Source organism: Mesocricetus auratus, unplaced genomic scaffold (assembly GCF_017639785.1).
Source record: "Mesocricetus auratus isolate SY011 unplaced genomic scaffold, BCM_Maur_2.0 Super-Scaffold_100038, whole genome shotgun sequence".
In the NCBI taxonomy this organism is placed as follows: domain Eukaryota; kingdom Metazoa; phylum Chordata; class Mammalia; order Rodentia; family Cricetidae; genus Mesocricetus; species Mesocricetus auratus.
Window position 1 is genome coordinate 10,870,597 of NW_024429216.1, and position 26,073 is coordinate 10,896,669.

Genomic DNA, 26,073 nt, shown 5'->3' on the forward strand with positions numbered 1-26,073 from the left:
CTTAGTTACACTGTGGCTGCTGCCCATCTCCTGACGCCCGTCCTGCCTCAGGCCAGCCTCCAAGCCCATCACATGTCAGTGAGAAGCCGTCAGCACACACAGCTTAAGCAACTTGCTCCTGGTCTCAGTGCTATAAACTCCACACCCCTCCCGCTCTGGTGGGCAGCAGGGTCTTCCTGAGTCACCACAGCTCAAACTCAGCAATCCTCCTGCCTCGGCTTCTCAAGTTCTTGGGTTCCAGCCGTGCACCACCACGACCGTGTCCGGCAAGGGGTCCTTTTTCCTAACAAGACGTGGGGATCTGTGGGGGGTTCATTTGTGCTTCACTGTTCTTCTTTCTATTGTGGAAGAAAAAAATGGAAACCACAGAACGTACAATTTACCATTTCAGCCACTTTCAGTTGTTTAGGTCAGCAGAGTTGAGTGTATTTACACTGTTGTGCAACCAAACCCAAAGTCTATTCCCAAAATGTTTGCATCGTGGCAAACCGAGGCTCTGCGTGATTTGTGATTTTTTTTTAAACTGGGAGAAGCTGACATGTGACGGTCAGCCCCCTGCAAGCATCTGGCTCGCGGTTATATGATCACTTAGGCGGAGATTCCATCTGAAGATCTGTGTGGAAACAGAGTGCTGGGCATGGGATTGTGTGTCATCCCAGCCCCCGGAAGGTAGAGGCAGGAGGATCAGAACCCGTGTCAGTAAACAATAAACAACAAATGCACAGGAGACCCCAGTGTTCTCAGTTATATTTCCACTGCAGATGAATAGGTAATGTTTAATTTTTTTTTTTTTTTTTTTTTGGTTTTTCGAGACAGGGTTTCTCTGTGGCTTTGGAGGCTGTCCTGGAACTCGCTCTGTAGACCAGGCTGGCCTCGAACTCACAGAGATCCGCCTGCCTCTGCCTCCCGAGTGCTGGGATTAAAGGCGTGTGCCACCAATGCCTGGCTTGGTGTTTAAATTATGCATTTGGTGAAATTCCCCAATCTGGCATGAGGCGCATTTAAATTAATTTTGTTGATTGTTATGGTTTACTCTTGAAACCATAGAACTCAAGAGGCTGAGGCAAAAAGAGTCATAACAAGACCTTGCCGTAGCTGGGAGTCGGCGGCCAAGACTAAGTGCTCAAGTGAGGTCCTTAGGGTCACATGGTAGGAGGAGAACCCACTCCTTAAAGCTGAAGTTTTCCTGTGATCTCCACAGACACACACACCGCATACATACACATCTACAAACACACACACACACACACAACGTACATACACAGAGACACACACACATCCAACATACATACACATACATAGACACACACACACCACATCCACAGACATAGACACATACCCACACCACATACATACACACCCACAGACACACACACACACACACAAGGTATATACACAGAGACACACAACATACATACACAGACACACACATCCTACATACATATACATACATAGACACACATACACACCACATATATTCACATCCACAGACATACACACAGGCAACATATACACACATCCTACATACATACACATCCACAGACACAGACACACACCCACGCCACATACATACACACCCACAGACACACACACACCAGGCATGAACATACACACCCACAGACACACACACACCAGGCATGAACACACACACACACAAGAATAAACATAACTAAAAGCGATTAAGGGTTACTGGGATGGCTTAGTGATGAAAGGTATTCTCCAGAGGACCTGATTCAATCCCAGCACCCACATCAGGCAGCTCACGTCCCGTTCCCGGGGAATCTGACACCTCTGTGGGCGCTGCACTCACACACCAACATGCACAGACCCCAACACAGGACACAGACAGACACACACACACATAATTAAAAATATACTTTAAAAACATTGCCAGACAGTGGTGGTACCCGCCTTTAATCCCAGCATTCAGGAGGTAGAGTCAGGCGGATCTCTGAGTTTGAGGTCAGCCTGGTCTATAGAGTGAGTTCCAGAACAGCCAGGGCTACACAGAGAAACCCTGCCTGGAAAAACCAAGCACAAAAAAGTTAACTAAAAGAACTTAAAACCCAAGCCAGACATGGATGAAGGCCTTTAATCACAGCTATTCCAGACTCTGAGGCAGAAGGACCACTATTCCAAGGTCTGCTTGGGTTGCTTAGGGAGACCTTGTTACAAAATAAAAAGTACAAAGGGGAGAGAACCTGGAGAGATGGCTCAGCGGTTAAGAGCCCTGGCTGTTCTTCCAGAGGACCTGGGTTCAATTCCCAGCACCCACATGGCAGCTCACAGCTATCTGTAGCTCCAGTTCTAAGGGATCTGGCCTCTTCACACCAACACACATAAAGTTAAATTATTTTTTTAAAAAATGCAAAGGAGGGCCGGGCACGCTTTTATTCCCAGCACTCGGGAGGCAGAGGCAGGCGGTTCTTTGTGAATTCAAGACCAGCCTGGTCTACAGAGCAAGTTCCAGGACAGCCTCCAAAGCCACAGAGGAACCCTGTCTTGAAAAACCAAAAAGGAAAAAGGAAAAATTACAAAGGAAAGCCGTGGTGGCACATGCCTGTAACCCCAACATCTGGGAATTGGAGGCGGAAGGATAAGAATTCTCCATCATTCTTGGTGATATATTGAGTTCCAGGCTAGCCTGGGCTACATGAGACCCTGTCTCAGAATAAAACAAAATGAACCACACCCTTCCCCACCAGCCACGCACACACCAATTGAGATCGTGGCCTCAATTCCCAAAGGGAGAAACAGAGTCCAGGAAAGATCTGGTGGAGACACGATTTCAATCTGTCAGCCAGCCGCCTGGGAGGGCAGGAAGGGGGGGCAGGCGAGGGTGGACACGGCCTTTGACTGTCAGCGTCACCAGCCCCATCTCTTTGAAGTTCTGCCAAGAGGAGTGGAGAGGTGACCGAGTGAGGTCTCTTCCTAGCAGAGTGGAGCACAGAGGGACAGAGGGACAGAGCGATCAAGTCCCCAGAAATGTCCCTCCTGGGATGCAGGCTGCAGGCCCTGCCCTCGCTCTGCCTCTCCGTGCTACTCCTGGCCTGCCTTGTAGGTGAGGAGTGGGGGGCTTGCTGGAGTGGGGCGTGACTGTGGCTTCATCAAGTGGGGTGGGTCAGTAGCCATGTCAGACGAGTGTCACACACACACACACACACACACACACACACACACACACACACTCGGATGGAACACAGGGCCTTCAGATGCCAGGCAAATATTCTACAACAGACTGGTTTTTTTTTTTTGTTTTTTTGTTTTTTGTTTTTTTACGAGACAGGGTTTCTCTGTATTGTTTTGGAGGCTGTCGGTCCAGCCTGGCCTCGAACTCACAGAGATCCGCCTGCCTCTGCCTCCTGAGTGCTGGGATTAAAGGCGTGCGCCACCAACGCCCGGCCACAGACTGTTTTGTTTTGTTCTTTGGAGACTTGGTTTCATGTAGTCCGGGGCTGGCTTTGAACTCCAGCTATAGCTAAGGATGATTCTGACTTGCTAACTCCCTGCCTCCATCCTGAGGTGCTCAGACTGCAGGCATGGTCCACCACACCTGCTTTCTGTGGTGATGGGCATCAAACCCAGGGCCTCGTGCATCCAGGACAAGAACACTCCCAGCAAAGCCTTGTCCTTAGTGGCTCGGTCACAGCTGAAGCTGTGACAAACGTACATGTCGTACTAGGGGCGACACCAGTATGCTTTTTGTTGTTGCTGTCTAATACTGTTTATTTGTGATTTTTTTTTTTTTTTTGGTTTTTTCGAGACAGGGTTTCTCTGTGGCTTTGGAGGCTGTCCTGGAACTCACTCTGTAGACAAGGCTGGCCTCGAACTCACAGAGATCCACCTGCCTCTGCCTCCCGAGTGCTGGGATTAAAGGCGTGCGCCACCAACGCCCGGCTTTGTGATTTTTTTTTTTTGTTCTCAAGTTTTTTGTTTTGTTCTGAGACAGGGTCTCAGGTAGCCCAGGCTAGCCTTGAACTCCTGATCCTTTTGATTCTACCTCCTAAGTACTAGAATCACAGGTGTGCAAGGATGGACATGTGTGTTTGTGGCTCTCTATGGGGAACATGTATGAGAAGTTCTAAGTGTGTGGCTACAGCGGAGGCTATTTCTGTCTGTGTGTTCATACATAGCTTCTAGGTGGTGATGGCACTGTGAGTTTGAGGCCAGTCTGGTCTACACAATGAGTTCCAGGTGAGTCAGGGTTAAACAGTGAGATCGTGTCTTGCTTTTTTTTTTTTTTTTTGGTTTTTCGAGACAGGGTTTCTCTGTGGCTTTGGAGGCTGTCCTGGAACTCGCTTGGTAGTCCAGGCTGGCCTCGAACTTACAGAGATCCACCTGCCTCTGCCTCCCCAGTGCTGGGATTAAAGGCGTGCGCCACCAACGCCCGGCTTGAGATCGTGTCTTAAAGTATACATTTTTGGGGCTGGAGAGATGATTCAGAAGTTAAGAGCACTGACTGCTCTTCCAGAGGTCCTGGGTTCAATTCCCAGCAGCCACATGGTGGCTCACAACTGTCTGTAACTCCAAGATCTGACGCCCTCACACAGACATGCACGCAGGGCAAACACCAATGCACATGAAATAGACACCAATGCACATGAAATAGACACAAATGCACATGAAATAAACACAAATGCACATGAAATAAACACAAATGCACATGCTTCTCCCATAGGCGGTGCTGATGGCCTTCCAGAATCTTCCCTGTGTGCTCCTCATCTGCTTAACTCAGTGTCTCTTTCACAGGGTGGGAAGGCGGGTCTTGGGCTGGTGAAGTCATAGGTGAGGCTTATGACAGCAGGTGACAGAAGTGTCTTGGTACAAGACTGCATGTGTGGCCAAGTGTCTGGAACCCCAGCTCTTGGGAGGTGGAGGCAGGGGGATCAGGAGTTCAAGGCTAGCCTTGCAGGGCAAGGTGAGGATGTGTTTTAGTTGGTAGGGTACTTAGCTAGCACACAGGAAGCCCTGAGTTCCAGCCTTAGCGCTGCGTGAGCTAGGATGGGAACACACACTGCTTTGGAGGTCAAGAGACTCAGCAGGTTTGGGAATTCTGCTCAGCAGGTCAGAAGTTATCCTCGGCTCTAGGAGGCCAGCCAGGAAACAAGAGACCTGTCTTTAAAGCAAACAAGCAAGCAAACAAACACATTAGAGGCTGGGGGATGGCCCAGTGGTTAAAGACACGTTGTACTGCTCTTGCAGAGGCCTGGGGTTCGGTTCCCAGGCTCCCAACTGCATAGAAGCCCAGCTTCAGGGGATCTGGCGCCTTTGACCTCCGTATGCACTGCGCTCTCTTCCACACTCATACAGACGGGGACACACACGTAATGAAAATAAGTCTTCAAAAAATGGTAAAACAGGTCGGGCATGGTGGTGCACATCTTTAATCTCCCAGCACTTAGGAGGCAGAGGCAAGTGGATCTGTGTGACTTTGAGGCCAGCCTGGTCTACAAAGTGAGTTCCAGAACAGCCAGGGCTACACAGAGAAACCCTGTCTCAAAAACACAAAACAAAACAAAACAAGTTAGGGACTGGAGAGATAGCTCAGCATTAGCTGTTCTTCCAGAAGTCCTGAGTTCAGTTTCCAGCAACCACATGGTGGCTCACAACCATCTGTCATGAGATCTGGTGCCCTCTTTCCGGCCTGCAGAGATACATGCAGGCAGAACACTGTATACATATTAAACAAATCTTAAAAAAAAAAAGTTAAAACAAAAAAACCCCACAAGCACTGGGTGTTGGTGGCGCACGCCTTTAATCCCAGCACTAGGGAGGCAGAGGCAGGTGGATCTCTGTGAGTTCGAGGCCAGCCTGGTCTACAGAGCGAGTTTCAGGACAGCCTCCAAAGCCATGGAGGAACCCTGTCTCTAAAAACAAACAAACAAAAAGTGTGTGTGTGTGTGTGTGTGTGTGTGTGTGTGTGTGTGTGTGTGTGTAGGAGAATTGTGACCCAGAGGGACTGAAAGCAAATCTGGGGGGCAGCTGGGGGACAATGGGCATCTACCATTGTCCATGATAGATGATGAATTAAAGTGGGCTTTTCCTTCTAGGTGCCTGGAGGCTGTAGCTGCCAGTTTTGTGGGAAGACCTGGCAGGCAGGGGCTGTTCCGAACCAGGGGCCATCCTTGGGCAGTAGGGTTAGGGTTAGAGGAGACAGGTACCACGTGGGGAGGTAGAGACCGGGCAAGGAAGGCTCAGGAGACAGCGAGCCAAGGGAGGGAGCAGTGGTGGCAAAGGGGAGATGACCGGATGGTGGGAGAGAAGGCGACAGGGTCAGGGGTCAATAAACCAAGCTGGTGGCCAGGGACGGGCAAGGGCATGCCAGGCACAAGGCGGTTTCCTGTTCCCTCGCCCCTCCCTCAAATACGAAGTCATCGTGCCCCTTTCTACAGGATGGGAAACTGAGTCAAAGGCAGGGGAAGTCAGGTGTGGCCTGTGACTGTGGGTGGCGTGGGTGTCTTGGTCCAAAGGTGAGTTACGCCTGTCCTCAGGAGTAACACGCAGGGAGAGGGGAACGGGCTTCTGGGACCCTGACCCACTCAAGCGGGTCTGTGATTTCCCCCAGCACCCGTGACTCCAGAAAGCCTGGTCCCCACGCCCAGCCCTGAGAACAGCCGCTGGAGCCTGGTAAGGGCCAGGGTGATGGAGATGGTGCAGCCACTGGTGACCAGGACCAGAGACAGATGGCAGTGGTTCTGGTGAGAGAGCTCTGGTACTCAGAGTTAGAGGAAAGAGAGCCAGCGGCTGACCCTGGTCTGAGGGAGGAGGCTGGGCCTGGACCCTGGGTCTGAGGGAGGAGGCTGGGCCTGGACCCTGGGTCTGAGGGAGGAGGCTGGGCCTGGACCCTGGGTCTGAGGGAGGAGGCTGGGCCTGGAGCCCTGGGTCTGAGGGAGGAGGCTGGGCCTGGACCCTGGTCTGAGGGAGGAGGCTGGGCCTGCACCCCTGGGTCCGAGGGAGGAGGCTGGGCCTGGACCCTGGTCTGAGGGAGGAGGCTGGGGCTGGAGCCCTGGGTCTGAGGGAGGAGGCTGGGCCTGGACCCTGGGTCTGAGGGAGGAGGCTGGGCCTGGACCCTGGGTCTGAGGGAGGAGGCTTAAGACTCTGGAGTCTTGAGGCTGAAGAAGATCAGAAGTAAATGGGTCATACGCCGGTGGCCTCTAGGGTGTCAACTAAGATGTCCCCTTCACACAGGGGCCCCGGGGCTGTCCAGGGCTTTGTGCAGACCTACTATGAAGACCATTTGAAAGACCTGGGTCCCCGCACTCAGGCCTGGCTGCAAAGCTCCAGAGATCAGCTCCTGAACAAGACCCACAGCCTGTGTCCCCGGTTGCTCTGCAGGGATGGGACTCAGGGTTAAAGTGCCACACACCTCCCCTGGGCACCTGCAATAAAGCTGTTTGTTCTTAATCTGTGTCACCCGCTGAGTAGCTCCTCTTGAGGCCAGAGGTCACTCCTCGTCATATCTAGGAGTTAATAAGTGGAAAAGCCGTCACCTGTCACCTGACAGGAAAGGACACTAGGAAAGCATTAGGGGAAGGGGACAAGGTGACAAGTCCCCCTCTCAAAACGGTTCCGGCTTGAAGTCAGCAGGAGACTTCCGGGTGCCTGCTCAGATCCCGGAGGTTAAAGGTCCACATGGGTCAGAGGAAACACATCCCCTCGATTCTTAGACCATGCAGATCTTAAACCCCTATCTAAGTGGGTTCCCCAAATCCAAAATCCCCTTTACCACGCCCAACCATCTCCCCCCAGGAAGCAGGGGTTTTCTCTCTTTCTTTTGGGAGGAGGCTGTGGGGGAGGTTCTAGGAATTGAACCTAGGGCCTCACACATGCCAGGTAAGTGCCGATCGCCAAGCCACATCCCCAGCCCACTTTTAAAAATTATGTTTATGCTGGGTGGTAGTGTCCCATGCCTTTAATCCCAGCACTCGGGAGGCAGACACAGGTGGATCTCTGTGAGTCTGAGGCCAGCCTGGTTTACAGATCGAGTTCCAGGACAGCCAGGGCGTTGGTCTTGGTAGCAATCTCCTTTCCATGACGAGCCAGCTTCCCAGAATTCTTTTTACCTTCATATATATATTAGACTGGCTGTCCTGGAACTTATCATGTTGCCCCGACTGGCTTTACTTTTCATTTCAAGCTGGGCATGATGCTACAAACCTGTGATCCCTGCACCTCAAGACCAGCCTCAGCCACACAGAGAGTTCCAGGGTAGCCTGGGCTACATGAGACCCTGTGTGAATAAAACAGAGTCACAGCCCTTTTGTTTTCAGATAAAATCTTGGTATGTTGTCCAGTGGTTTTTTTATGTTCTGTTTTGTTTTTCGGGTTTCTCTCTGTAGCTTTGGAGGCTGTCCTGGAACTCGCTCTGCACACCAGGCTGGCCTCAGACTCACAGAGATCCCCCTGTCTCTACCTCCCGAGTGCTGGGATTAAAGGCGTGCGCCACCAATGCCCGGCTTGGTTCTTGCGCTCACTCTGAATTCATGATCCCCCTGCCTCAGCCTTCTGAGGGAGCTTGGGGTCACAGCTCTGCCCAGTTTATGGGTAGCTTTTTCAAAACGGGGCTTCCCTGTGGTTTGAGTTGGCAGGGAATGTCGCTGGCCACTGCCCTTCCAACCCTGCCACCCCACCCCCTCAGCGGCTCTGTTGGCCAGGACTTTGGCCTAGGACAGAGGAGCTAACTGATATGGAGGGAGGGGGCCCTCCAAACCTATAAAGCCTGCCAGCCCACTGGAGTTAGCGAGGACAGTCCCAACCTGCCCGTTATATTCAGGTAAGAGAGGGGCAGGGGGCGGGAGGCAGAAACATCGGGGAGGGGCAAAGGTCCCCTAAAAAGACGTCACCTTGTTAGAGGTCTGTCCAGGAATCAGGGAATGGAATGATTTTTATTTTATTTTATTTGAGACCAGGTCTCACTATGTAGCCCAGGGTAACCTTGGACTTTTGATCCTCCTGCCTCAGCCTGGTCAGGCATGTTCTGGTGTGCCTGACTAAAGCCATGGAGAAGTCTATTTGTTTAGCTTGGCTCTTTTCCCAGGTTTAATCTCTACCTCTACCTTTTTTAAAATTTCTTTTTACTTATATTTATGTGTATGAATGTTTTTGCCTACATGTATGTCGGTGTAGACTTGGCTCTCTGAAGAAGAGAACATTGGATCCCCTGGGACTGGATTTACAGACAGTTGTGAGCCGCTGTGTAGGTGCTGGGAATTGAACTCCGGTCTTCTGGAAGAACAGCCAGTGCTCTTAACCACTGAGCCATCTCTCCAGCCCTGATTTCGGGCAGTCTCGGTTGGTTTTCCATTCCCAGAGTGTGGGTGATGACTTTGTGCCCTGGTTGTATATAAACCTCAGGAGACGGGAGAGGACAGGTGACAAGACCCGGAGGGAAGCTCAAGGAACGGAGGACATTAGAGTCACAGGTGCTGGTGTGAACTCTGTCCCAGGGACTCTTTCTACCCTGTCCCCCTTCTCTCTCTCTCTTCCTTCCTCCTTCCTTCTTTCTTTCTTTCTTTCTTTCTTTCTTCCTTCCTTCCTTCCTTCCTTCCTTCCTTCCTTCCTTCCTTCCTTCTTTCTTCTTTTTTGAGACAGGTTTTCTCTGTGTAACTGCTGTGGCTGTCCTGGAACTCTCTATGTGGACCAGGCTGGTTTCGAAACATTCATACACATAAATATAAGTAAAAAGACTGCCTGCCTCTGCCACCACCCAACTAATTTCCTTATTTATTATTATTATTATTATTATTTTGGTTTTTCGAAACAGGGTTTCTCTGCATTGTTTTGGAGGCTGTCCTGGAACTCACTCTGTAGACCAGGCTGGCCTCGAACTCACAGAGATCTGCCTGCCTCTGCCTCCCGATTTCCTTATGTTTTAATTGTATTGTTTTGTGTATGTGTGCTCCTGTTGAGGTCAGAGAACAATGTGCAGGAATTGGTTCTCTCCCTCCACTGTGTGAGTTCCAGGGATTGAACTCAGGTCCTCAGGTTTAGCGGCAGATGCCCTTACCCACGGAACCATCCTCACAGAATCCCCAGTCTCATTCTCAAGGGTTTAGCAAGAATTTGTTTGTTTGTTTTAAAAGGGTTTATTTATATTTCCTACTAATTCAGGGCTGTTTAGGCCTCACAACAGCTTTCCTGCGTGTGTGAACGAATGAATGGAGAGATGTTTCTCAGTTTCCTTGTCTGGGTCTCAGTAGCATGTAGAAGGTTCTGAGTGGCATCTCCTCTACTTGAAAAAAAAGTGTTGCCAGGCATTGGCGGCACATGCCTTTAATCCCAGCACTCTGGAGGCAGAGGCAGTTGGATCTCTTTGAGTTCGAGACCGGCCTGGTCTACAAGAGCGAGTTCCAGGACAGCCTCCAAAGCCACCGAGAAACCCTGTCTCCAAAAACCAACCAAATAAATGTTCTCTGACACTGTGGTACATGACAGTAACCTCAGCACTCCAGATGCAGGGGATTGCTGTGAGTTCAATGCCAGCATGATCTACTTAGAAATATTTTGGTTTTTTATTTTTGTTTTGTTTTCGTTCCCTTCCTTCCTTCCTCCCTTCCTTTCTTCCCCCTCTCTCTTTTTCTCCCTTTCTCTCTCTTTCCTTCTTCCTTCCTTTCTTTCTTCATTTTTCAAGGCAAATTTCTCTATGTAGCTTTGGAGACTGTCCTGGAACTCGCTCTATAGACCAGGCTGGCCTTGAACTCACACAGGTCTCCCTGTCTCTCCCTCGGCAGTGCTGGGATTAAAGGCATGTGCCACCGCTGCCCGGCTTTATTTTTGTTTTCTTGTAAGAAGAGGAAGAATCAGGAAGAAACTGTCAGATTCTAGAGTGCAAAGCTGGACTTTAGCTCAGTGGATAGTGCACTTGCCTGATATGCTCAGGGTCCTAGGTTCAGTTACCAGTAAATCACAAAACTGGGTGTGGCGGCACACACCAGTGATCGAAACACTTTAGAGGCAGAGGCAGGAGGATCACCATAGTGTTTAAGGTCATCCTAGTGTACTTAGTCAATTTGAGGCCAGCCTGGGCTATGTGAGACCTTGTGTTAAAAAGAAATGGGGGTGGGGTGGAGGGATGGCTCAGTGGTTAAGAGCACTGGCTGCTCTTGCAGGAGACCTGGGTTTGGTTCACGGCACCCACGTGGTGGCTCAGAAAACTCTCTAACTCCAGTTTCAGGGGATCTAATTCTTTTTCTGGCCTCTTCAGGCTCTACATATACACTCTGTACTGCATGCAATTATATATATGTACTTGCAAAACACTTATATACAGTTTTTTTTTGTTTTTTTTCGAGACAGTGTTTCTCTGTGGCTTTGGAGGCTGTCCTGGAACTAGCTCTTGTAGACCAGGCTGGCCTCGAACTCACAGACATCCGCCTGCCTCTGCCTCCTGAGTGCTGGGATTAAAGGCATGCGCCACCAACGCCCGGCTATATACAGTTATATTATTATTATTTTGTTTTGTTTTCCCCCAGATAGGGCCTCATTCCATATAGCTCTGGCTGTCCTGGAACTCACCTGCCTCTGCTTCTCAAGTGTTGGGACTAAAATCATATGCCACCATGCCTGGCTTCATACACACACACACACAGACACACACACACAGACACACACACACACACACCATCAACCCCCAGCACTTGAGAGGCCAAGGCAGGTGACTATGTGAGTTCAAGGCCAGCCTGGTCTACATAGTGAGCACCAGGGCTACATAGTGAGAGCTTGGATCTTCTCTGCACCCCGAAACTTCTACAGTAGAATTCCAGTCGATACCTCACCTGAATTATCAACAGGCTTCGTTTAAAGTCCTTATTGGGCAGGAGTAGGGACAGAGCAGGGTCCCTGCCCACCCCCCAGAGAACAGGGCCTGGGAACACACTGCCCACTGTCTAACAGGACTCTGTCCTCAGCGCCGCGCCGCAGGTCACAGACAACATGAGCTCTCGCTTCATCCTGGCTGTCTTCCTTGTCCTGCTGGTGCTGGGATTCGGTGAGTGGGGCTGCAAGGCGGTGGTGAGGGCTGGGTGAGCATCTTTTCTCCTTCCTCTGCCACTTCTCTTCCTCCTCGTCACCCAAAGCTCTCCTCAGGGCCTGCCATATAACCGTCACCTTGTGTTTCCCACAGAGGTCCAAGGGGCCCAGTCGCTCCAGCAAGATGATTCGGGCAGCTCAGCTCTGCTTGGCAAGGTGCAGGAGTCCCTTTCCAGTTACTGGGACACGGCTAAGGCAGCTGCCCAAGACCTGTACCAGAAAGCGTACCTGACCAGTGTGGATGAGAAGCTCAGGTGGGTTCTGCCCAGGGGAGACTCCCTCAGACACAGGGTCTAGGCCTCATCCATCTGCCTTAGACACCGGAGTCCAAGCTCTGCCTCTCCTACCCCAGTCCTAGGAACCAGCCTCCTCCCTCAGATGCACGGGTCCCGGCCTAAACCTTGCTCTCTCTGGCCTACAGGACCGTGCCCAGCCCTCCTCCCTCATACCAAGGGGTCCTTCCCATCCCCCAGACCCAGGGCTCCAGTTTCCAGGCTCGCCCTCCAACCCCCTTGTGCTTTCTCTCCAGGGACATGTACAGCAAAAGCTCGGCGGCCATGAGCACGTATGCGGGCATTTTTACCGACCAGCTTTTTACTCTGCTAAAGGGCGAGTAATGCCGCGCAAACCCCGAGGTTAGGGGACGGGAGACCCGGGCCCTGGATCTCTTCATTCTCATCACCTGGCCAGGATGGTCCTCATTCCCCTGTCGCAGCAGCTCTTGTCTTCTTCTGCCTCTAGATTGAACTCTTTCAATGAAGGAATAAATCAGTCCCAGTTCATTGACTTTGGTGTGGCTTTTGTGTTGTGTTTTGTTTTCCCTGAGGCTCTCAGAGCCTAGATGGAGGGTCTTTGGAATCTAGCCAGTATTTGGTGAGTGTGGTTTTATGGTTAGCATCCTACATTCCATGTCTGGGGCTTTAACTCCAAACCTGGCCCACTGGAATATTAGTCAGACATCTGGGTTTGAACTTGCAAACCTAGCACTTGAGACCTGAGACAGAAGGACAATAGCAACTCTAGGTCCTGGGCTACAGAGTGAATTTTAGTTTTCTTTTTAAATTGTATTTATTTATTTAGTTTTTTAGACAGGGTCTCTCTCCATAGCTTTGGCTGTCCTAGAACTCGCTCTGTAGACCAGACTGGCCTTGAACTCACAGAGATGCTCCTGCCTCTGCGGAACAAGTACTAAGAAGGAGGAAGGCGCCTTTAATCCCAGCACTTGGGAGGCAGAGGCAGGTGGATCTCTGTGAGTTCGAGACCAGCCTAGACTACCAAGCGAGTTCCAGGACAGCCTCCAAAGCCACAGAGAAACCCTGTCTCGAAAAACCAAAAAAAAAAAAAAAAAAAAAAAAAAAAAAGAAGGAGGAAGGCGAGCACTACCACACTCCTTTTTTTTTTTTTTTAAATTTGCAGCAGGACTTCCGAGGCCAGCTTAGGTGGCAGTGTAAGATCTGTCTCAAAACAAACATACAAACAACACACACACAGACACATACACATATACATACACATACACACATACATATACACACGAAATTTTAAAATAACAAACAAATAATTTTAACCTCCCCTGCCCCCCCATCCAGATGTAGCAGTTGGAGCCTGCGTTTACAATACTCCCGAGTCCTGAAGTGGAGGCCGGGAAATCAGGACTTCAAGATTATTCTCCACTATATAGTGAGTTTCAAACCCGCCTGGGGTACATGAGACCCTATTTCAAAACCAAAGTCAAACAGGCGAACAAAAACAGGGCTGGCTAGGTGGCTCAGAGCACACAGGCAGTCCATCCCCAGAATCGAGTTGGGAGAGTAGACCCATTCCACAGAGCTGACTTCTGGCCTCCACGCGTATGCCGTTTGTGGCAGGTGCACACTCACTCACACACACACACACCATCGTATATACACTCCATGATAACAGTTCAGGGCTGGCCAGGCGGTGGTGGTGCACACCTTTAATCCCAGCACTCAGGGGGCAGAGACAGGGGGATCTCTGTGAATCCGGGTGAGTTCCAGGACAGCCAGGGCTGTTAAAAGGGAAACCCTGTCTTGAAAAACAGAACATGCCAACGGATGAAACCATTTTTATGGTTATAACCTTGTCATGTACTTCTTTTGTTTCGTCTCTCCACACTAGTGTCTAACAGGCGGCCAAGGTCCTCCCACCTCCCCCTCCTGGTGGACTTGAGGACAGGTCCACACCCCTCACACCTGTGCCCCATAGAGGGGACCCATGGCCTGGATTTCCCTTAATCTGTTCGGCAATAACCCACAGCCAGTCTTTCGATTCCCCGGGGCAATTTTCCCAGGTCCTGAGGCTGGGCAGCTGTGAGTCCAGTAAAAACCAGGACTGGGAAGGAGGGGTGGTGGAAGGCTCCCAAGTCCCCAGGGCCTGGGAAGAACTGAGGCTGCCAAACCCTGGGGGTGCCTGGGAGGGGGAGACGACGCAGGGGTAACAATTCCCGCTCTGTCCAGCGTTTCCCACAGACTCAAGCCAAAAGGAACCACTGCCCAGGCCAGTTCTGCTCTCAGCCAATTTCGGTGCCACCCCCAAATTCCTTTCTTTTCCAGATCCACAGCCACCTCCGTTTAGGACCCCACTCTCCAGGCTCCCAGATTCTGCCTCTCTAAGAACTGAGTGATCAGAAGCCTAGATGTCTCCTCCCTCAGACTTAGGACTCTGGATCTGGAGTCCTGTCTCCTGAACACTTAGAAGATGGGATGGGCCTGTCTTGAGTCTTAAACACAGTTCCTGGTGGAGTCGGGTGCCCCCTAATGGTGGGCAGAATGAGTCGTTCTGTGATCCACTTAAAAAGTTATGAATCGGATGGACGCTGAGTACAGAGACCTGTAATCTCAGTTTGTGACAATTTCTGGCCAGCCTCCACAACACAGTGAGAGCTTGTCTCAACAACAAAAGCCTGGGTGCTTGTTTGTTTGCTTTTTTGGAGCAGGTTTTTTTTTTGTGTGTGTGTGTGTAGCCTTTGTCATGGAAATTGCGCTGTAGACCAGACTGGCTTTGAACTCACTTGCCTCTGCCTGGGATTAAAGGTGTTCAAAACGCCTGGCTTTATGCAATGCTGGGTACTATCCAGGGTGTTATTCGTGTTAGACAACCACTACACTCTTTAGTCCTCATCGGAACATTACAAAACTTTACATTTAATTTTGTGTGTTTGAGAGTTTTGCCTGCATGTGTGTGAATGCCTGGCAGCCAAGGAGGTCAGCTGAGAACATCAGGTTCTCTATGGCTGTCACTACAGATGCCTGTGAACTGCTGTGTGGCTTCTCTGGCAGAGGAGCGTCCAACGCTCTTGACTACTGAGCCAACCAAGGCTCCAGCCTCCACCCGCACGCCACTACCTCCTGAGTGTTGGGAGTGAAGGAGTGTGCCACCGCCACCCAGCTTCATCTGTACACGTTTTTTTGCGGCTGGAGGGAGGAGGGGGTGGTGTTTCAAGACAGGGTTTCTCTCCGATCGCCTCTGTGTCCCGAGTGCTGGGATTAAAGGCGTGGCCACCACTGCTTGGCTCATCTGTACTTCTAGCGTTTTTTTCTTGCCATTGTGGACCCTTAGGTAAGTCACCTTCTGCACCCAGAGAGCTTGTTTTTTTTTCTTTCTTGTTTGTTTTTTTAATTCATTGACGATCTCTCAGAGCTGGGGACAACATCAGTGACCACAGTAATCCCAGGTCCGGCCTGTGCAATGCAGATAGACACACTCAATAGTGAGAGTATCGACTCTCAGTAGGCATAGGTGCCTGGAGGGCTTCCTGGAGGAAGAGGCACTACCACATAGCTAGGATCTAAAGGACAGGAGGGTAAGCAGGGAGTAAACGGTTGATGCTTACTTACTTACTTATTATGCATACAGTGTTCTGTCTGCATGCATCCCTACAGGCCAGAAGGGGGCACAAGATCTCATTACAGATGGTTGGGAGCCATCATGTAATTGCTGGGAATTGAACTCGGGATCTCTGGAAGAGCAGCCAGTGCTCTTAACCTTTGAGCCATCTCTCCAGTCCTTTATAGTAAAGATGTTTTGGTTGGGGCTGCAGAGATGGCTCAGCTGTTCTTCCAGAGCACCTGGGTTCCATTCCCAGCATCCACGTGGCCTGACTCCAGTCCCAGGGGACCTGGCGCCCTCTTCTGGCCTCCAAAGGCACTAAGTGCGCAGACGGTTTGCAACCATATGTCAAGACATAAAATAATCTTTAAATTTTTTTAGCGGGGCTGGAGAGATGTCTTAGCAATTAAGAGGCTTTGCTTCCATCTGACCAGCGTTCAGTTCCCAGCCCTCTAGTTTGGCAGTTCACAACTGCTTGTAATAGGTGTAGCTATGTAGCCCAGGCTGGTCTTGAACTCAAGAGATTTGCCTGCTTCTGCCTTCCAAGTGCTGGGATTAAAGTCGTTCGCCAACACACTCACTTCCTTTTTTGTTTTGTTTTTTTCGAGACAGGGTTTCTCTGTGGCTTTGGAGGCTGTCCTGGAACTCGCTCTTGTAGACCAGGCTGGTCTTGAACTCACAGAGATCCTCCTGCCTCTGCCTCTCGAGTGCTGGGATTAAAGGCGTGCGCCACCAGCGCCGGGCCCACACCCAATTCTTGATTGTGGTCCAACAGCCCTTTGGGAGATATTGTTGCTAATCTAAAATCTGAGAGAGTTTTGCTGCTAATTTGCTACCTTTGTAGCTAATAACATTTGAGACATTTTGTAGCTAATTAAAATCACGGAGCCCGGGGTGGTGGCGCACGCCTTTAATCCCAGCACTCCGGTGGCAGAGGCGGGTGGATCTTTGTGAGTTCGAGGCCAGCCTGGTCTACAGAGCCGAGTTCCAGGACAGCCTCCAAAACAATACAGAGAAACCCCGTCTCGAAAAACAAAAGCAAACAGAAAACTCGAAACAAGGAATCCTATTTCTGGGAAAAACAACAGCCTGGAAACAAGCAAATTCGTTGGCGCGCACGGGACGGAGCTCAAGCCTGGGGGCCGGAGAGCGGAGACCCCATGGGAGCGCACGCTGAGCCGCGTGGAAGTGGCGAGGGCGCTCCTTCCCGGGGCGGTGTCGTCGCTGAGAGCCCGGAAGCAGGGCTTGGGGACGCCCCGAGAGGCTCCCACCCAAGGCACTCGAGGACGAAGGCCGAGACAGAGGAGAGCGCGCCGGCAGGCACGGGTGAGGGGATCACCCCGTGAGTCCCGGACCCGCAGCTCCAAGACGGGGCGTCCCGCCCGAGGGGGCGTGGCCTCGAACCCTACGGTGGCCGGAGCAGCTCAAGAAGCAGCGACTGTCAACCGCGCTTGAAGCGGAGCCGATTGCTCGGAGCGACCGAAAAGCCCGGCCAGCTTCACCCGGGGTGGAAAAGTAGAACCTATGAGGCGAACATTGCAGACCGGAAAGCTAAGGCGCCTCAGAGCACTCACTTCCTGCTAGGTTAAAGGAAACAAACCCCACCCCCCCAATCACAAGCAGCCAGGCGGTGAAATGTTAGGGCGGAAGCGAAGGACGGCGGCCCAGACGGGCCTTCCCAGGGGGCGTGGCTCCAGGCGCTCCGTTCCGGGATACGGTAGCCTGGCGGGGGTGGGCGAAGCGCGAAATCTCGCGCGATCGCGCTGGTGCCGTCGGGGACGGGGCGGGGCTGGAGGCGGGGGCGGGGACCCGGAGCGGGAAGATGGCGGCGGCGCAGGAGGCGGACGGGGCCGGCAGCGCCGTGGTGGCGGCCGGGGGAGGCAGCTCTGGGCAGGTACGGAGGCCGAGAGGTGCCCGAGGGGACTCTTGCCCGGCGGAGGGCACTCCCGCGGCGACTGTCCTGTCCTTTTTGGAGGGATCGGGTGCACCGGGGGCTCCATGCCCCAGAGGGACCTTGAATATTGGGCCCAGGCAGCGCTCGGCCGCCCCGGAGGCCGGACGGTGGCGGGAAGCGGGCTGTGTTGCGCGCCGGCTTCCCTGCAGGCTCGCGCCGGGCGTCCACCAGACTCCTAGCTCGAGCCGGAGGAGACAGTGGGGCAGACGGACGCAGACCTGGAAACCCAGACGTCCTAGGTTCTCGACGGTGCCATTCCAGGCTCCGGTACCAGCCCTAGAGAGCTCGGGGGTTCCGGGTTCGCCCCGCGGTGCCTGAGATACGGGGCCGTGTGTGTGTCTGTGGGGTTAACCGGGAGTTTTCTAGCTCCGGGGAAATACGGTGATCACGGTGGAGGCCGACAGACCCATTTTACAGACCAGGATCCCGGGGGCAGACAGCGAGACGAAGAAGGTCACCCGGGTTAACTTGGGCACCCGCCCCGTTGGGCAAGCTGACTGTGGGTGGTCTGCCCCGCGATGGACGCATTTAGCCTAAACTGGTGGGGTGGAGAAAGTGGTCCATTTGCCTCCTAACTCATGGCCACTTGGAACTAAACGGAGCCCTCAGGGCGCACCAGTTCGCTCAGGCTCCTCGCAGGCTTCTGGGGGCATTGATGGAGTGACAGCGAGGCGCTTGTCGACCCACCCACCAGGATGTCACTGGCATGTAGGAGGCAGCTCGGGAGTATCGACGCGGAGGGATGCGGGAAGCTAACTCGGTGTGACCTTGGACAAGTTTCTTTCCTGGGGGCCTTTATTTCCCCGGTGCTTAATGGACGGCTTGGGTGGGTGGGAGGGCCAGCCTTGTGGACCGTAAAGATGGTTCCAGCCGTGTCCCTGCAGTCAGGAGAGAGGGAGAGGAAGCTGCAGTGAGAACTGGGTGGTAGTGACAGAAATCCGGTTGAGGGGCTGCCACTTCTCAAGGTGGGGCAGATACACTCTCCTGGGGGAGAAAATCAGGAAATAAAAGTTGTGAGATCGAGCCCCTCGTATCAAGACTTGAGTCTTTCTGGCATTTGCAACCAGACCTGGAGTGCAGGCAGCGCAGGGGATAGGTTGTCGGTTGAGTCCTTGCTGGAATGGCTCTGCAGGGACTTCCCAGCCCCTGAACTGTGGTCCTAGCTCCTTTAAATTTCTGCAGGTTAATGGGCGTCAGTGGCTTGAGAGACCAAGACTTGCAGTGTGTTGAACTTCCAGAAACATCTGGAACCTCTCCGGTTGCCATCTCTGCTCTAAAACTGTCATTTGTGTTTGAGTCAGGGTCTTCCAAGGAAGCCCAGGCTGGCCCTGAACTCACCAACTTTCTGCTGCAGCCTCCCGAGTGCTGGGGTGACAGGCGCATGTGGCTTAGCTCTTGCTTGGGTGACAGGCACATGTGGCTTAGCTCTTGCTTGTAAACTTTAGTGCTCATCCTTTGGCCTTCAGGAGAAAGTGCACACTTCTTTTTTAAGTAGATCCAGGCCTGGCATGAACTGTTTTCTTCTGACTATACTAGTGTTGCTTTCCTACTTTGTCTTTTTAGGTTCTTTGAGGTGGGGTCTCTCTGTGTGTACCCCTGGCTATCCTGGAACTCGCTCTGTAGATCAGGTTGGCCTTGAACTTCCAGAGATCTTCCTGCCTCTGCCAAGTTTTGAAATCAAAGGCACCACCACCTGACTTTTTTTTTTTTCTTTTTGAGACAGGGTCTTACTGGGTAGCCAGGACTGGTCTGGAACTCCACTGTCACCGAAGTGCTGGGATTAAACATGAGCCCACTATGCCCAGCCTTAGACTAGGCATTTTTGTTGTTGTTTTGGTTTTTGGTTTTTGGAGACAGGGTTTCTCTGTATTGTTTTGGAGGCTGTCCTGGAACTCGCTCTGTAGACCAGGCTGGCCTGGAACTCACAGAGATCCTCCTGCCTCTGCCTCCCGAGTGCTGGGATTAAAGGCGTGCACCACCAACGCCCGGCATCTCTAGAAATTTCTAAATGTTCTTGGGTAGGGGCGGGGTGATGGAGAGCCAGGGACTGAACCCTTGCCTCCTGGAGTGCCCGCAGCCTCCTTCCTCACAGTCCCTTTTCCGCTTGTCACTCTTAGCCTTGGTGTCTGGTCTCACACAGTCCCCAGGAACACCCACTAATGAGCCCGCCAGGCAGCCACCGACCGCTCATGCAGGACCCGCAGGAGGCGGGGCAGTCTTGTTTTCGTTTATTTGTTTGCTTGAAGACAAGAGTCTCTCGGTGTAGCCCAGGCTGGCCTCAAATTCAGAATCCTTCTGCCTCAGCCTCCTGAGGGGAGCCAGCGTCCCGTCCCATCTGAAAGATCTTCACTAGTCCTCAGATCTCAGATTTCCTCTCCAAGGAAGAAGTTCTCTCAGACTGGGCCAGGTGTGTGTCCCTGGGGCTCCAGGGGCTCTGCTGGCCCAGCCTCTCTGTTGTGACTCTAGGTCAGGACTGTATCAGCAGCCCCCTCAGCTCAGGCCTGGGCGCCGAGGAAATGCCAAGTTAGGGGAAGGTTGTGTTGTGTTTCATTGGTGGAATAGGCAGTGGGACCCAGGATCCCTGTATACACAAGCCCGTCACAGTGAGCTGCACCCCCCCACCCCCAGCCCATCCCTGGCAGGTACTCTACTCTGACACACCTCCATAGCAGTGACGCGGGTGCCAGAGGCTGGGCTGAGGTGGAGTCTGGGGTGGTCCTTGACGGCATGGTCCTTATAGCCTTGGCCACCACAGCTGGCCCCCAGGCTGGTGGGGGGTCCTGGAGTCCCAGCACACAGAGCCTCCACACGGGCGCGGTGCTTTCCTCCCTACCCTCCCTACCGCGCCCGCCTTCTCTCCCACCCCACACCTCAGCCTGCCGGCTGGTCTGGGGGCAGGCAGACCCTTACCTGTGTCTCTTCAGGGTCGCCCTCATTCCCTCAGCTGATTCGTGACGGGCTGGGGACGCGGCTGTGAAACAGGCTCTGCTTCCCTGGACCTTGTGTGCCCAGTAGGAGGTGGGGAAGCAAAGATGGGGGCGCAGCAGACACATGCCCCACCTCAGGTGGCAGTGGCGGGGACAGCCGCCTAGCTGGGGTGTGGTCTGGAGTCAGGTGCGTAGGCGGAAGAGCTGCCGTTTGCAGAGGGTCTTGGGGAGACTTCTGTGAGGTGGTGGCACTTCATCAGGGACCTGAGGAGGCAAAGGAGAGTCACGGCTGGGTAAAGGGAGAGCCACTGGTGTGATGGCCTCCACAGGGCCCTGAGGTAGAAGACACCGGGTGGGAGGAAGGGCGTCGGATAGGCCGACATGATGTCCAAACAGGTAATGGGGAAGAGATGACAGACAGAGACGTGGGAGGCTCCCGGGAGGACAGGGGAGCCACAGGAGGGTCACCTCGTTGTTGAGGTCTCACCTGGATCCCTTCACAGTTGTCTGAGAGTGTCGTGGCTTTTGTTACACTGCAGTGTGAGGCCACAGTTTGGCATCAGTGAGTTTGTCTCTGTCGGCAGTGGGGCTGGGTCAGGGCTCCCTTCTTCAGCCTCAGAGGCTCAGATGCCCAGGTCCCTCTCGTAGAGTAGAAGACTGTTTGCACGTAGCCTGCCTGCCTCGCATTCGTGCCTCGTGGGGTGGGGATGCCGGGAAGCGGCTGGGTTGTAATGGTTAGGAGGGTGTGAGGGAAACGGTCTGTAAATGTGCAGGACAGACGCGGTTTGTTTTTAAAAGTTTTGGATTGATTTAGTTTTGCCTACATGTGTGTATATGCTCCACATGTTGGCCTGGTGCCTGCAGAGGTCAGATCCCTTGAATGGGTGGTCGTGAGCCATCGTGTGGGTGCTGGGAACCAATGGACTTCTGGAAGAGCAGCCAGTGCTCATAGCTGCTCAGCCACCTTCCGGCCCCGTGTATTGCTTTTTGTTTGTTCGTTTTGAGAAAGGGTCTCGATATTACATAGGTCTGACTGCTCCAGAAATCTGTAGATCAGGCTGGCCTTGAGCCCACAGAGATCCAGCTGCCTCTGCCTCTCCAGTGCTGACTTTAAAGACGTGCGTCATCACCCGGCTTTCGTATGTAACCTAGGCTGGCTTCAAACTCAGGCCGCCCTCCAGCCTTTCAGGCAAAGCGTTGGATTACGGGTGTGCACCACTACGCTTGGCTTAGATGTGATTGGAGACACTAGTAAAGGTGGAGGGAGAGCTAATTCTGTAGAGCTGTCCTCCAGCTCCATGCACACCACACACAAGCACTGACACACATGCACACAGTGATAAGTAGTTCCTCGTGCGTTCACTTTGAGACGGGGGCTCTCTGTGTAGCCCTGACCGACCCAGAACTCACCATGTGGACCAGGTTGGCTTCAAACCCACAGAGATCTATTAGCCTGTGTCTGCTTCCTGAGTTGCTAGGATTGCAGGGTTGCACATCTCCTGGGCTGGAGAGCTGGCTCAGCCAGTAAGCGGCTGAACTGCTTGTGCAGGAGACTACAGTTCGGTCCCTGCCGCTCGTATCGGGCACCTCACAAGTAACTGCCTGTGACTCCAGCTCTACTCAGCAGCCTCCAGGGGTGCCTGCCTTCAGATGTGATGCCTGCCCTCAAATGTGCATACATGCCCTCAAATGTGCATGCCTGCCCTCAGATGTGCATGCCTGCCCTCAGATGTGCATACCTGCCCTCAAATGTGCATACATGCCCTCAGATGTGCATGCCTGCCCTCAGATGTGCATGCCTGCCCTCAGATGTGTATACCTGCCCTCAGATGTGCATACCTGCCCTCAGATGTGCATACCTGCCCTCAGATGTGCATGCCTGCCCTCAGATGTATATACTGTGTGTGCACGTGCATACACGCACAGTTAAAAAACAAAAGCCAGGGGTACTGGCGCACACCTTTAATCCCAGCGCTTGTGGGGCAGAGGCAGGAGGATCTCTGTGAGTTTGAGGCTAGCCTTGTCTACATAGAATTCCAGGACAGCCAGGGCTACATAGAGAGACCCTGTCTCAAAAAACAAAAACTGCAATGTTTAGAGATAGGTAGACAGACAGACAGACAAAAACTGCAATGTTTAGAGATAGGTAGGTAGGTAGATTGAATGAATGAATGATTGATTGATTGATTCGATAAAAATCTCTGGGTGGCTCAGCAGTTAAGAGCACTGGCTGCTCTTGTGGAGGACTGGGTTTGATTCCTTGCATCCACGTGAACAACCCTGTAAGTTCAGTTCCATGGGATCCGATGACCTCATCTGGAGTCTTCGGGCACCGGGCATTCGCACGGTGCCCAGACATACATGTAGGCAGAGCACGCGTGTACATGAGAAGTGTATCATGTAGGCAGAACACTCGTGTACATGAGAAGTGTATCATGTAGGCAGAGCACTCATATACATGAGAGGTGTATCATGTAGGCAGAACACTCGTGTACATGAGAAGTGTATCATGTAGGCAGAGCACTCATATACATGAGAGGTGTATCATGTAGGCAGAACACTATACATGAGAAGTGTATCATGTAGGCAGAACACTCTATACATGAGAGGTGTATCATGTAGGCAGAACACTTGTGTACATGAGAAGTGTATCATGTAGGCAGAGCACTCATATACATGAGAGGTGTATCTTTTTTTTTTTTTTTTTTTTTTTTTTGGTTTTTCGAGACAGGGTTTCCCTGTGGCTTTGGAGGCTGAGAGGTGTATCTTTAAAAGGGCACTTGTCGCTCTTGCCCGTTCCCATGAAAATGGTTAGGATCATTGAGATGGGCGGTGTACAAAGGTGTGTCCTGCCATTCCTGAGTTTGGGTCCTGGAACACGGCAGGACAGAGCAGACTCCCACATACATGCTGTGGCATGTGGCCCCACCTCCTGGCAGGACAAAAGGAGCGATAAGAAGGAAGAAGAGGCCAGGCAGCGGTGGGGCACACCTTTAGTCCCAGCACTGGGAGAGGCAGAGGCAGGTGGGTCTCTGTGAGTTTGAGACCAGCCTGGTCTACAGAGTGAGTTCCAGGACAGCCTCCAGAGCCTCAGAGAAACCCTGTCTCCTCAGAAATGGAGGTGACTAGGTGGTAGGTAGGTAGGTAGATGGTAGTTTTCCCTCTTTTCTTCCCCCCCCTCCGGAGTGTTGGGGTTTTAGGTGTGTTCTGCAGGTGTGGTTTCCATCTTCATGCTGTAGCTTGGGCCACCAAGCCCCTGAGCTTACTGGCTGTCACCTTGCTCAGGATCTGGGACATACTAGGTGTGCAGAACAGCTCTGGGAGTCCACGGAGGGAAGCTTTTCTGTTTAGTCGGCACCAATGTTTTCACAAGTTCGTCCTGGGGCAGGGAGCGTGCCGTGCCGTGCCGAAGGTGTTTGAGGCGGGACCCACGGGAGAAGGGCAGGAGCTGAGGGCCACTGGAGCCCAGAGTTGTCCCCTCCCTGCCACCTCGGTGCTGCCCTGCTGTTGCTGGTAATGGGGACTATGGGTAATAAGTGACGCCTGTCCTGCTCCCTGGCTGCTCCGGTCTGTTCCCTGCGTGGAGGTGACAGGAAAGGCGTGCAGGGCTGGAGTTGAGGGGTCTGGGGAGAGGGCTCACGGGGGGGGTCTGTCTGGGGGAGAGGGCTCACCAGGGGGTCTGTCTGGGGGAGAGGGCTCACCTGGGGGGTCTGTCTGGGGAGAGGGCTCGCCAGGGGGGTCTGGGGGAAGAGAGCTCACCAGGGGGCTCTGTTTGGGGAAGAGGGCTCACCAGGGGGTTCTGTCTGGGGGAGAGGGCTCGCCAGGGGGGGTCTGTCTGGGGGAGAGGGCTCACCAGGGGGGTCTGTCTGGGGGGGTCTGTCTTGGGGGGGAGAGGGCTCGCCAGGGGGGCCTGGGGGAAGAGGGCTTGCCAGGGGCGGTATGTCTGGGGGAGAGGGCTCCCTGGGGGAGCCTGGGGGCCGTGGGTATGTGTGGCCCAGAAGCGAGGCACTCTCTGTTTGCTTCAAGGCATGGATCAGTGCCGATTCTCCCAAATGCCCATGCTGGTGCAGCTCCTGCCCCCCCCCTTTAAAGATACTTATTTTATTATGTACATCTGAGGGCTTTGCCCATGGGGGTCAGAAAAGGGTGTCGGGCCCCCTGGAACTGGAGTCATGAGTAGCTGTGAGGTACCATGTGGGTGCTGGGAACTGGGGTTGTCAGGAAGAGTAGCCTGTGCTCTGAACTGCTGAGCGTCTCTCCAGCCTCAGGTCCTCTCTTGTGAAGGCTGACGGGATGGGACAGCTGGTGGGAGCCACGGATGGATGAGGACAGGATCCAAGGAGAGACTCCCAAGATGGCCACACCCTGGGCTCTCCCATCTGGCTGTCAGAGTGTCTCTGCTGAGCCTCTGCTTCTGAGAGAGGGTCCTGGTTTTGGGATAGCCTAGGCTGACTTTGAACTCCTGGTTCTTCTGCTTCACCTCGCAAGTGCTGGGGTTACAGGCATGTGCCACTCTGCCCGGTGAGAGACTGTGCTTTCCACATCATCCCACACGACCCCTTCTCCCTGTTGTCTTGCTCCCGAGTAGCCCAGACAGGTGTCCCAACCCCTCCGAGCCTTTGCTCAGTTGGCTTGTTGTAGGCTGGATGCAGGGGGATGGATGTTTGTATACCAGCTCAGCTCGTGGTAGGGAGGTTCTGCACCAGGATGTCTGGCTCCCGGCTGGACTGCAGAGTTGGGGAGCGGGGCCTCAGAACCCACGTGCCCAGGGAAGGACTTGGGAATCAGCCCCAGCCTCCCGTGGTTGCCACCTCCTTTACTGTCAGCTGCAGAGTCCCAGGACTGCCCTCCCTGTCCGTCAGCTGCCGGTCGCACTGCGCCTGCTCCCTGCCCCACCCAGTGTGCTGTGATTTAGTTCCCAGCACCTGAGCCCCGAGCCACGCCACAGGTTCCCTCTCAGTGCTGGCAGGCAGGTCTGTCTGGTTCGCCACCATCCCCGGAGCACGCGTCCTTGGGGAGCGGTTTCCCCTGGAGCCGCTCCTGTCTAGGCACCCTGTGTGCTCAGCCTCTGCAACTCAGGGTGGCTGAACCAGCCCCCTCACCCTACGCTTTGTTCCCCACAGGTGACCAGCAATGGCAGCATCGGGAGGGACACACCTGCCGAGACCCAGCCTCAGAACCCCCCACCCCAGCCAGCCCCCAACGCGTGGCAGGTCATCAAAGGCGTGCTGTTCAGGTGAGCAGGTGGGCTCGGGGTTCCCGCTCTGCAGGAAGCAAGACCTGGGGAGAGGGAGCGATGACCAGGGGTGCCCCGTT

At 53.2% G+C, this 26,073-nt stretch overlaps 3 protein-coding genes across 5 annotated transcripts in view; all 3 read left to right on the forward strand.

The window, feature by feature from the left end:
- Positions 1–2,904: 2,904 nt before the first annotated feature.
- Apoc4 (apolipoprotein C4) lies at positions 2,905–7,404 on the forward strand. Of its 3 annotated transcripts, none has more exons than XM_005086319.4 (3): positions 2,905–3,061; positions 6,566–6,698; positions 7,189–7,404. In XM_005086319.4, the coding sequence occupies exons 1-3, from the start codon at positions 2,986–2,988 to the stop codon at positions 7,352–7,354; spliced, it is 375 nt and encodes a 124-aa protein (XP_005086376.1). In that variant the 5' UTR covers positions 2,905–2,985; the 3' UTR covers positions 7,355–7,404. The 3 variants fall into 3 exon arrangements, with proteins under 3 accessions (XP_005086376.1, XP_040590421.1, XP_040590420.1); XM_040734487.1 differs by having other exon boundaries at positions 2,905–3,057; XM_040734486.1 differs by lacking the exon at positions 2,905–3,061 and adding an exon at positions 4,588–4,918.
- Positions 7,405–8,692: 1,288 nt separating this feature from the next.
- On the forward strand, positions 8,693–12,813 carry Apoc2 (apolipoprotein C2). The gene is made up of 4 exons (XM_013125414.3): positions 8,693–8,773; positions 11,907–11,986; positions 12,122–12,281; positions 12,557–12,813. Exons 2-4 carry the CDS (start codon positions 11,932–11,934, stop codon positions 12,642–12,644), a joined length of 303 nt encoding a protein of 100 aa, XP_012980868.1. The 5' UTR covers positions 8,693–8,773; positions 11,907–11,931; the 3' UTR covers positions 12,645–12,813.
- Positions 12,814–17,681: 4,868 nt separating this feature from the next.
- Positions 17,682–26,073, forward strand: part of Clptm1 (CLPTM1 regulator of GABA type A receptor forward trafficking) — a 29,827-nt gene continuing 21,435 nt past the window's right edge. The window contains exons 1-2 of the mRNA XM_005086317.3: positions 17,682–17,770; positions 25,881–25,993. Of these exons, the coding sequence (XP_005086374.1) occupies positions 17,699–17,770; positions 25,881–25,993 (185 nt within the window). The 5' untranslated portion in view covers positions 17,682–17,698. The remainder of the gene's footprint in view (positions 17,771–25,880; positions 25,994–26,073) is intronic.